We start from the raw sequence: 12,113 nt of genomic DNA, 5'->3' as shown, positions 1-12,113 counted from the left end.
AGCAGACGAAGCCATCTGAATGGCGGCCACGGCTGTTCTGTGCTTGGGAGAAAAGCATGGGAAGACGCCATGATGGTGAGCCGCCATGATGGTGAGCCGCCTTAGTGGGTGCCATTCAACCCCTGCTGCCATTTATGTTCTGAATTCGGGGCTAGATACCCCCAGGCAGCCCGTTGTGCTAGTTCTCAGGAAGGGGGGCAGCCGGAGACCACGATCCCGCTCATATGGGTGTGGTAAGAAATGTGGCTCCATGGAGCAGGGAGTCAGTCTTCGTTCCTAAGTGGCTGCCGCTGTAGCTGGGACGCTGCAGCTAGCCAGGCTCAATAAGCCTCCCAAACCCCAGACCACAGAGTGAAGGCGGGGGGGGGGGGAAGAAAGACAGTAAGGGATGAGAGGGAAGAGGAATATAGTTATCAAAGTAAGGAGAGAATTACTGAGAGAAGAGCAATAGGAAAAGGTAGCAAAAAACAGACAAAAGGAAGTTCTGACCAGAGGGAAGAACAGACCCAAGCTTCACTGACCGCAAGCAGGGCCAGTCTGGAGAGAGGGACGACTCCTCCCCCTCGATAGGAGACTAAGAAGTTTAGAGACCCTGCCTGTCACGACCAATAGGAGTCATCCCTAACCAGGAATGTCCTCTAGCTCTATCTAGCAAATGTATTTACTCAACCTCCTGCCCCCACCCTCAGTAAGTTCCCCAGAGATCCAATGGGTTCTGCCTATGATCCCACAAAGATTTTTTTAAAAAACTTACATACAGATACAGGGGGTTGCCTGATGCCCCCCCAATGAGCTTTGGACCCTAATTTTGTTCCATATGTACCCCTCCTCTATCTGTGTTACCTCCTCCCACATAGTTTCCAGGGGTAATGGGTAATTGTATTCTTTAGAATGAAAATCATCCAGTAAACCCTTGTAAGAAAACTAACTTACGTTAGTTCTCTGCCTTAGGAGGAAACTTTTATTTCCATAGATACTCAGTGTTTAAATACGGTGGCATTACTTCTAATAATAGCCAATTTGTTTAAAATGGCTTTAGTAGAAAGTGTCACTTAAGCACCCACATTTAATAATTGTTCTTTATGTCAATCCTTTATCGCTTTCCCCCCCACTGTGTTGCAAAACAGCAAATCCTAAAATTAGTTGCCAATATCTCTCCCTTTCCTCTTTCATTCATTCTCTTGGGCTTTGTTCAGTTTCTTTCACTGCATAATTGTGTGTATCTTTTTGCCTGCCTGTATTATTTAAGCCGGAAAATGAATATCTTTGAGATCTCTAAAATATCCTCTTTCCTCATTTAAGGATTAAATCCAATTAAAAAATCCAACAACTTTTCTAGACTTCTAACGATATTGATCTGCAATAAAAGTAGAAAAATCACACTGTACAGGAGAGTTTGCAGCAATGGAATACAGTTATGTTTAAAAATTCTCTTCATACTTTAATCATGGCTTTAGTAGCAACCTCAAATATGGGAGGGGGGAATCAAATAAAACCCTCAGAATTCTTTCTCATCAGAGGCCATTGTAATCAATTTCATCCTTAAGTTCTCTAAAAGCACAAAACAAAATGCAGATGTTTATTGAAACAGCTTTTGTATTCAGTAAAAACAAAACTGAAACTGCTAGGATTAAAATTAATATGAAAATAAATAATATTTAATTTCATTGTTCATTGACTAGGAACGAAGCTGCATTTCATTCCAAAAACAAAGTGTAATACCAAGCATTCAATGGCTTCTTGCATCAAAATTACCAAGATTTCCATTTTAAAATCATTGTAATGCTTAAGCTTTTATATATTTGTTTTTTTTAAAAGAAAGGAACTAGAAAACAAAATTTGGAGTGAACAGTAACCATCTGTTTACATAATAAACTTTAGAACTTGGATAGTTTTTAAAGTTATAGACAACGTGCTTAAAGAATGTCTATCAGTGCTTCTTGGACAAAATATTTTTTGGAAAATGGAAGAACATTTAAATCTGTTTTCACTACACACAAGACAGTAACAGGAATATTAATTGTCCTCCTTTTTTACATTCAGAGGTACAATGAAGAACGCTCTCATTTGAGGTCAGGACTATGAGGAGATCTTTGTGAGTCTAGTCCACTCCCTTAAGACTTTTGTGAATCATCTGATAAAGACTTAATGATTGTGACAGGATGTCTTCAATGTTAGGCTTACAAAACAGTCACCAGCCCCGCAAGTCTTTTTGATAAACCCAATCGGCACTGATGTATTTCTCCACTCTGTCTAATTGGTGTAAAGTTTGCAGATCTGAGTCTCATATCTTTCACCCAGCTTGCTGTGTCCTCTCCTTTGACACTAGGTCAAGGTTCACATTCGCATCCGATTATCAAAGTGGCATTCATTAAGCAGCAGCCTGCCTTGCACCAAAATGAGTTAGCTTGAAGGAAAGAAAGCTCGGCCCATTTACTCAGCAGATTTTAGCATTTTAAGGAGGCCCAAATGTCACACAATATTGCTACGTTCTGAAGAGTTTCAGCCATCTCCAGCTGATGATTAATTGTGAGTGATGGGAAATAAAATCCAGTAAAGCCAGCTGCTTGCCATGGTCGGCAAAATTACTATAATGGATATAGGCTGCCAATTTTCCAGTTTTACTGGCAAGTCTTCCAAGTATAATTAAGGGAAGTTATAAATGATATGGAAATCTATCAAGTCCCATTTATTTTCAGAGGACTCTTTCCCCAGGGACTTTTATCTTCAAGCTTATACTTTGCTTTGTTGTGCTAATGATTTCAACCACTTCTTACTGCTATTAAAGCTGCCAATATCCCACCATAAGAAGTTAGATCCACTTCTTTCACAAAGATTTAAAGAAACAGGAACCTCTTAAGGTCATTTGTTCCCCCTCCTCCCCCTCCCATTTTTCTTTTTCTTTTTAAGCTAAGTTGGGGCCTTGTTTGATTTGTGGAAACTCCATTTCAAAATGCTGCATCTTTCCTGCCTTTTAAATCAAAGGGGGGGGGATAACCTTGAAGAAATGGACAAGATTTTGAGAAAAGGAGATGGATTCACCCACTCCTTAGAAAAGAAATAAAATGCCAGCATCAAAAAGTGGCCTTTGATGCTAGACATTTAGCAGAGGGTGGTGTTGCTCACTAATGTTGTTTGATTTGGAATAAAAGCATGAAAATGATGTGCAAGGGCCTAAAATTGGAGAGGTAAAGGATGAGTGCACCGTATTCCATTTCTCAATTTCATCCTTCAGAACCACAAAATGGGGGGTTATACAGTTACTGGATGAGATTTACGGTAACAGCTGTGGTCCTCCCACACAAGGGAAGACCTTCTAATGGGGTAAGGTCTGTTTTGAACAGACGGGGAGTTACAAAACAAGGTTCCCTATTAAGGATGAGCTCTAATATCCCTGGATAAAGAACACAAGAGCAATAGTCAGATTGCCTCTAAGAAACCCTAAACCCCGCATTTTGTTGCTTCAAAGACAACACACACACACAACCTGGAGCTATTTTAGAAAATGCAAACTGTTCATAAATGACAGGATGCAAATGCAAGAGAATCCCCCCCCCCCAGCCACTATAAAGAATGCACAGGAAACTGTGCCAGTGGCATATGGCTTTCTACTGTGCTAAACATTCATACAAAAGACAGGTTCATCAGTCATTGGCGTATCTGGGTAAAAAAAAAAATTAGCTCCTGATGGATGTTATTTAGAGCTTACCTGCTGCTAGTACATTACCAGGGCTGGAAACCAACATGACATTGGAACGGCAGACCATGAAATACAGCACGTGCACGAACATACCATGTTTGCCAGCTTATCCAAAATAATAAATAAGCTATTTAAACCCTGTGCCTAACATTGGGCCCACTGCAAGGAACCCTGGGTCAGTCCTACACAGACCAATTAATGCACAGCATCTGCTGCACAGAAGCACTTCCGAATGATTTCAGCAATTAAAAGAAAACTGTTTCCTGCCTGTTCTGACAGCAACTGTTTCAATGCAAGAGTGAACATCAAATCATTGTGTGCAGCTGAAAAAATTAAGCCTCTCTTTATGGTGGAGGGAGGAGGAGGGTAGGATGGAGATTTTTTACGGACAGGATAATTCTTTTGTTGCCCTACGTTGTGTTTTTGTGCCAAATTAGACAGAAGGCTCCGAGGACTTTCAAGGCCCTCTACTGTATCACCTTCTGGTACACTGGGGCTCCCTAAAAAGCTGGATCAATATCACCCGTGCTGACTCGTCTGCAAAAGCAAAAATCCTTCCATTACATTTATTTTTTTAAAAGTCCTTTGTATTTTAGAACACAGGCGCTTGAATAGAATATACTTGAGAGACTCATGGAGCTGATGTGGAGGGGAAGTATCATACACAAGTCTAAGTAAACAACAACAACAACTGAGGTGACTATTGGACAAGACCTTGCATCTCTGAACCAGTCAAAAGCACAGTTAGAATTCTCTTTTTGAACTCAAAGAAAAGTACACTGAAAGGAAAACCCCAGTGTTCATATACTCCTGTACCAAGCTATGTTGTGAATGGTGCCAGTAGACCATAAATACTCATCTTATTGGGGAACTATAATTCTTGCAAAATGATGACACACTCTCGGCAACAAGGTCATTACCACTGCAACCAAAACGCTTACACGGCAGACCCTGAGCTAGGCAAAAGCAAGTGGGGAAGTATTTGAATGTAACACAGATTTTTAATAGAAAATCACCATTTTTTAAATATATTTCTATTCCCACTCCTTCGAAGCTGCTCAGCTGCTTTCTCTTAATGCTGTCCTTCGAGGTCCTCCCTATTTCTCTGATTGTTGGCATCAGGCACCTACGCAGAAAACAAAATCAAGAGGATTCAGCCACAGCTGAATTCCTTGACATTGTCCAAATCTGTGTAAAATAATTAGTGCCATTTCCCCATTCCATCCAAATTAAATTTTGTAACTGGAATTACAGAGTTGAAAATATAATTAGTGGTAATTAATAGTGCTTGACAGATGATTATTAAACTTCTTATGCCACACTCCTTTAAATAATGAATTTTGGTAGAGACCATCCTGGATTTTCTGACCCTTGATTAATCAAAGGTCAGTGACTTTCCCCTGACAGCAATAAAAACCAATCATTGTTCCCCCACTTACTCCAACAGAAGTGCTCCCAGAGGTTCTAGAAATGTCCAGATTTCCCTTTAGGATGATGGACTAGCTTGACTGTCAAAGGGAAAGAACAGTGTTCTTTTAGAAATATTTTGAGTCATCACTGACTGTTGAGGAATGTTGATAAGTTTGGGGGAAGCTAGATTTAAAATGACAGTGAATCCCTTTTATTCGAAGTATGTGTTCATGTCTTCAGAAAGAAATAGTAACAGTAATAATAGTAGCAGTAATAATAATAATAATAATAATAATAATAATATTTCATATACACTGTACATGAAATCAAGGCTGTTGTTTTTGTTTTTACAGGTACCAAACAGAAGGTAGCTCTACACAGAACTGAATACCCTTTTCCAATTTCTAGGCATGAGCATCTCCCCTCCCTCCTTTTTTAAGTATCAGGGTGGCCAGGTGCCCAGTTCTTCTTTTTAGCTCTGCATAAAGTTAACACCAAAAGACTAGAATTTCATTTGAAACAAAGCACTACACTAGAGGGGGTTATTTACATGAGAGTGGTAAGTGCAGCTAATCAATATTTGGTGTCCATTCAATTATAACACAAAACTACGTAAAATGCATTTTTAAAAGCACAGCTTAATTAACTATTCTATTCCTATGCCTTCCCTTGCTTTCATTGTTTTATAAACCACTGCTAATTACCAAAGGCCATGAGAATTTATTTCAGACTTTAAGAGCTAAACAGCAAGCAAGGCGTTAAAAGAAAAAGGGAGGAGGTTACAAACAACAAGTAATACAGTATGTTAAAAATATAACCTTACATTTTACAAGAAATCACAGTCACCTGTGGTGTGCTTAGTGAAGTGAGGGAAAGAGAGAGGATTGTAGGGTGTTTTTCGGTTTGCTGCATCTGAACATTTTGAAAGACAAAACAATGGCTGGACATTATCTGTAATCTCAGCAAGAGATATTTTTCCTAAGCTTTTTAAATTGAGCGTTATGGAGCAGAATGGTATTACTAAAATTAAGTAAGTCTGAACCATAAACCTACTATTTGACTAGTAAAGTATTTCAATTCTCCTAACACAGAAAAAAATCCCATGTTCTATTTTGGATTTGAGGCTACGACGGCATGCCTTTCAAGCAAACTACATGGCACTTTATTCAAGCTTTTTCTGAATTAAAATTTGTCTGTGAAATAATGCAATTTTTATTTTGAAATTTCATGTCCTATACTACATACCCTTTATAATACTGAAGTGTTTCATACATTCTTTTAAATTAAGCATGCAGAGGTAGACTTTTAAAATGTAAATTAGAACTTAAATCAAAACACTATAAATTCAAAAGTTATTTTGTATTATAAATTATGTTTAAAGCGGATACATAAAATACATTAAGATGATCATGTCAGTTAATAAGTTTTGAATTTGTTTTACAGTAATGTAAAGTGATGCAACAAGTTGATAGACACAGATTATTAACTTATTGCAAACTATGCAAAATTATTAACACCAATTTCCTTATGGAAGAAAAGCAAAACTTGATCCAGAAAGACTATTCATATTTCCAGAAAGCCACTGAGATAATTTAAGTATACAAATAAATTAAGCTGAGCTAGGTAGAAAGTAGTTGAAGAGATCCCTTCACACAATCCATGCTTCCATTTCACTCCTGTCATTCCATTTTGTGCTCCCAGTTCAAAGAACACCACTCTGTGTGCACATGTGCAAAGCGGCTTTTGACAGACCTTCAGTGCTCTCCGCTCCGTGCCACTATGATACAATAAAATGCCCAGGCATTTTAAAAATTTTAAAATTTGAATTTAAAATTGAAAATTTTTAATTATGTTTTATTGTGTTTTTGTATTTTAACCTGTTTTATTATGCTGTACACCGCCCTGGGAGCTTATTGCTATAGGGCGGTCTAAAAATGTAATAAAATAAATAAATAAAATAAATAAATAAATACAAAATAGCTTTTTCAATTCAAAAATATTTTCAAAGCCTGCTGCAATGAAGTGGGAGAAGAGGGAAGGCCTCAAGGTTGGGGAAAGCTTAGTGTAGATGCACCTTACCACATATTTATCTTGAATATGGCCCAATGGCTGAAATCTTATAACCTGTTCCTCTAGAACAGTGATTATCTTCTCTAAAGTTACAGCATACTTTGAGGCAACTGGTAGTCTAAAAGAACTGTTTTTCACACATAGAGGAGTTAGTAGTCCTATTACTGAAACAATGAGGAAAAAGTGTGACACTGCCACTCAGAAATGTCAAGTGGAACACACAAAATGATGTTGTCCAGTCAAGATAGTAAACTGTGTTGCCTATCACAGTTTAACATGCCATCTGCATTCCTATGTGTACAGTACTGTACAACAATGAATAGCTCCACATGGTAATCTGTATTCCTATCAAAATATGAATCCAGATGATTTAATAGGGCTTGGATGAACAGGTAGATGTGCACTGACTGTGCACATGGTTCAAAGTGTGTATGCTTAGGGTCTTTCTTCTTTAGATTTTATAAGTGCTGAGTACTGAACTTTGTTAATAAAACATATTCAAAATGAAAGAATAGTTTAGCTTTATAATCCAACACCTTAATCCTAAAGACAATAGCCAGGATCCAACAAACTACGTATCAAGTCCTGTGCAGCCAAGGGGTCTTTTGACTAGTTTCTCCTCAAAAAGTGCCACACACACATCACATAGCAAATCATATTTGAAGGGGATGTTTAAAAATTGTTTGAAATTGAGAGGGCTTGGGGGACAGCTATTAAAAAACTTCTGACTTTTGTGGAAAGAAGTAAAGCTCTCTTCATGTCTGAATTACATGAAGGGGGCAACATGCAGAAACAGGGCCACACTGCTCAGCCACCCCAGACATTCATACACTGGTGTGAACTGTCTTCAGTAAAGAAGCCTATACTTGAGCAGCTGCTTATGCATAGGCTTCTATGCAAGTGAGACTTCTGAGGGTGTTGATCAGGTGGAAGCCGACAAGTGAGCATCTGCATAGGCCTTTTCACTGTACACTCATGGTGGGAAACCCATGGCCTTCTGGACATTGTTGGTCTACAACTCCAACTAGCCCCAGCAAGCATGTCCAATGGTCAGGGAAGATGAGAACAGTCCAGCAACATCTGGAGGGCCATATGTTCCCCACACCTGCTGCAGACAATCCATACAAATGTGTGAATGGCCTGGGCAGAGTCAGTACTGTGGTCCCACGCCTGGTAATTGTGTAATGCCTTCTTCACCTGATTCATGTGTGAAAGAGGCTAAATTAAAACATTCTTCTGGGTGCACCCAAAGTAGCTCTATGGATCCCAACCTTTATATGGAAATAAATTCCACTTATTTTAATATAAAGTATGAAACGGCTGTGTTCTGCCCATAAATTATGGGTAACCAAGTCCAATTGATCATAGTAAGAATTATTGTATATAATTTGGTCAGAATTATGGTCCTTCAAGTGAACATATTTCTTATGTTAGTTTGTGGAGGTAAGTGGCCCCCATTTTTCTTCTCAGAAATAAACTTGAAGGAACTTTTTTTAAAACATTAATCACAATTCAACATTTTCAGAAGCTTTTCTCATTGTTGCTAAGTAATAAATATTTTTAAAAATGGAATTTGGAAGATTTTTTAAAAAAGTATGCAGACGTTTGCAAAATAATAAATACATTCATTTCAGACCAACACTACAGAGGGAATATGATTTAGCAAAAGCCAATGTAAGGAATTAGAAAGCAAATGCAGGCACAATACACCTCTCAACAGTCAAAATCCCTGGCTGGATTCAAACAAAAATGACTACTCATCCTCCGCTTTCTAACCCTGAACTCTTCTTACAACAGTAGTGTTTCTTAATTATAGTGCATTCTGGAAAATAGAATCCTCCTTGTAAGACTTGATATAGTAATGCCTTTACCCAAAATATTGTCATGAAATGATATTTACCAAAAGTCACTAACAGAAAATTTATGGAAGCTCTGCTTGCTAGTTTTAGTATAATATCCAGCTGAAAACATTTTTGTCATGTCACAGTAATGTTTCATGCCTCATTATATTATTAGCTAGTAAATACTCTAGAAAATAAAAAGGGTACTTAAGTACTCCTTAGTCTGTCTGAAAAGTAGAGAGAGGGGAACACAAATTCAGGACACATTCAAACAGTGGGACAAAAAAGACTAGTGTGTAAGAGTTCCCATCCCTTGTTCTTCGAGGCTTTGAACAGCTACAATGAATGATCCTTGTCCTGATGGACAGCCAAAACATGTAAGCTGAATTGCGCCATCTCACCGCTTATTCAGTCTGGATAGCTGATACAACCTCATCTCCGTTCAAAAAAACTTTTTGACACCAGTCCTGGAAAGGAAGGATTTACGCTAAATTCCCTTTCAATGCCACAAATGTGTTTTTGCAATTAAAGCTGCCCAATTACCACTGACAAGTCCAAGTCGGCAGAACATAAGCTTGTGCTGTTCAAATGCTCTGCCTCTCAGTGCCTCCAGCAAAAACCCACAGGCAGGGAGAAGGAGGGGAGGGGGCCCGGAGAGAGAAGCACGAAAGAAATCTCTCCTCATTATTTAACAACTTGTTTGGTATTGCCCTGCACTTCTTTTGGAATGTTTGATTGTATGGGAAGAATGTTTTCCCCATTTCAGTTTCCTGGCTGGAGGCCCATCATCTCATGGTTTTGCTTCTTAACGTACACAAACTATACATAAGGCACAGAGATGAAAAAGATACTTCATAGCATCCTATCCTTTTCAATTCACTGAAATGTCAGGAAAATAAAACATTTTAATGAAAATGCATGGGAGACTTTGTCCCAAAAATGTCCTACCACCACACACACACCCCTAAGTGTATTTGCTCACTACCTCACTCTTTTCAACTCTGATCATGGAGGAATGGCAGAATTCACACTCCACAAGACAAGAGGGAAAAGGCAGTAAGCAGCCAGTTTTCTAAGTTCTACTCAGTCAATCTGAAAACCATGAATTATCAATTACCATACCTGGTTATTGTGTATGGTTGATTATCCTGTCCCGCTTCCAGAATTAGTTCCTTTTCAATATAACAACGTTGATAGGTTTGGGATTTCTAGTCATAAGTGCAATAAGTGGGTTTTTTGTAAACTCAGCTTTGTCTTTAATGTAAATGTAAAATAGTTCAAATGGAATCCAAGTTTAATTTTGTTTAAATTAAAAAACTACAAGAGACAGTACACCTCAAAAGTCAAAGGTGTCTTATTGTGTACATTTTTTGCAGAAGCAGAATTAGGTCAATGGTTAATTGCTATGTCTATTTATAAGTCTAAATTCTCAACTTATAATTTATCCACTATTTTTTAAAGAACTGTCCATGAGTAATGTTTAAACACACGCATAAATATGTATATACACTCAGAGACACAAAGCAGTTTTTCTTAAAACACAGCAAAAACATGAAATATGAAAATATAATATTAAATTGGAAACAGAGTATTAAGCACAAGACCCATGATGCAAATAACTTCAGCTTTGGACCAAACTGTAAAATCGCTTCTCAGTTTTTACTTAAGTCTCATATTAAATCCTTTGACCTGAAAAGGGCATATTAAGAAAGAGACCTATTATTTGACAAGTATTATGCAGGCTTACCCCAGTGAACTTTTATCCCACTTTTGCACCAGTGACCTTATTTACTCTTTATGCCTAAAGAGGTAAATATTAAGGCTCCAAACTTTAATATGTTGGTGTTTTGTTGATTAATCAGCAGGGGGCAGCTGAAATCAGAGCAGCTGAGAGTTAAACAGCATATCTTCATATTTATTTATTTATTTTTGGTTCTGGTGTATTTCTATAAAATTGAATGAATAATTAAAATGGTATTTCTTGTGCTAACATAAAATGATGGAGTAATAATATTAAAGTCAAGCCAAGTCAAAAGGACTTGGATTTATTTATATTTATTATTAATATGAATGCAAGTAAAGGGGTTTTTTCTTGCCAATATCTTCACTACAGGAAAATAAGGCACTGAGATGAATTTGTTCTCTGTCTGATCATAAAGGTTGCTCGCACCTCTGTAATAATTTCAATGGAGCTTTGTCCCCAAATTTTCCTTTATACAGCAGCATCCCAAAAGAAAGCTGACCTGTACTTTCAAGAGTAACCAGAGTTTGTGGAACTTGATACATTACACTGCAGCAAACCTAAGCTTGTCACCAAGTAGCCACATGACAGGAAACTAGAATCAGTCAGGGCTCCTTGATGAGTGTATATGTAGGATGCCCCTGTTTGTAAACATGTACTTGCCACAATCACAAGTGTACTTACTAAAACATCTTCAGGTAATACCTAAAAAAAATGTGTCCCTGATTCTCTAGCAAGGAATATTCTTCAACAGATACAAAGAGAAGGCAACATCTTACCATGTCTCCAGGCTTTACAGAAACTGCCACCACTGCTCCAGGCATGGGTGATCTCAGGATGCTTGTGGAATCTTCCACCACTTTCTCTGGCATGTACTTGCTGAGTTCTGCAGCAAGGTTGGTCAGTATACGTAACTTGTACTTGGGGCAGTGGAGAAGAGAATGGAGATAAACAAAAGCAAAATATCAAAGGAGTATTGAACTGTAAATATATTGACTAATCAAACAGACACACAATATATAAAACCTTTTGTAGGCATGTGTTTATGTTTAGCATATATTTTCCATATGGCTTGGCAACTGACAGCATTTCATTTTTCCTACGTATTGGAAGCAATATGTATGGAGGAAATGGACATATTTTGCTAAATTTTAGTTCGGTTAATTCAAAGTTTTAATTCAGTTACAAGCATTACTGTGCTATCTGTAAGATGAAAAATAAGGCTTACAAATCTAAAAGGAGAACGTTTTCTTTAATTCTTAGTGATTAAAATTTAAATTTTATTAAAGATTTTATGAAGTACAGTACAGCATTTGTTAACCTAGCCTTGAACTGGCATATAAAACATAGC

General features: G+C 37.7%; 1 protein-coding gene across 3 annotated transcripts in view; it reads right to left on the bottom strand.

The window, feature by feature from the left end:
- PCCA (propionyl-CoA carboxylase subunit alpha) overlaps positions 1 to 12,113 on the bottom strand; it is a 437,395-nt gene that overhangs the window by 11,418 nt on the left and 413,864 nt on the right. For 2 of the 3 annotated variants that reach the window (XM_061626592.1, XM_061626590.1), the window contains one exon: positions 11,542 to 11,682. In XM_061626592.1, the coding sequence (XP_061482576.1) occupies positions 11,542 to 11,682 (141 nt within the window). Of the gene's footprint in view, positions 1 to 11,541; positions 11,692 to 12,113 lie in introns of all 3 variants that reach the window. The other variant, XM_061626591.1, reaches the window with a different exon arrangement.

Source organism: Rhineura floridana, chromosome 5 (assembly GCF_030035675.1).
Source record: "Rhineura floridana isolate rRhiFlo1 chromosome 5, rRhiFlo1.hap2, whole genome shotgun sequence".
Classification (NCBI taxonomy): Eukaryota; Metazoa; Chordata; class Lepidosauria; order Squamata; family Rhineuridae; genus Rhineura; species Rhineura floridana.
The sequence above is the reverse complement of the archived record's forward strand: the minus strand, read 5'-3'. Positions and strand labels throughout refer to the sequence as shown.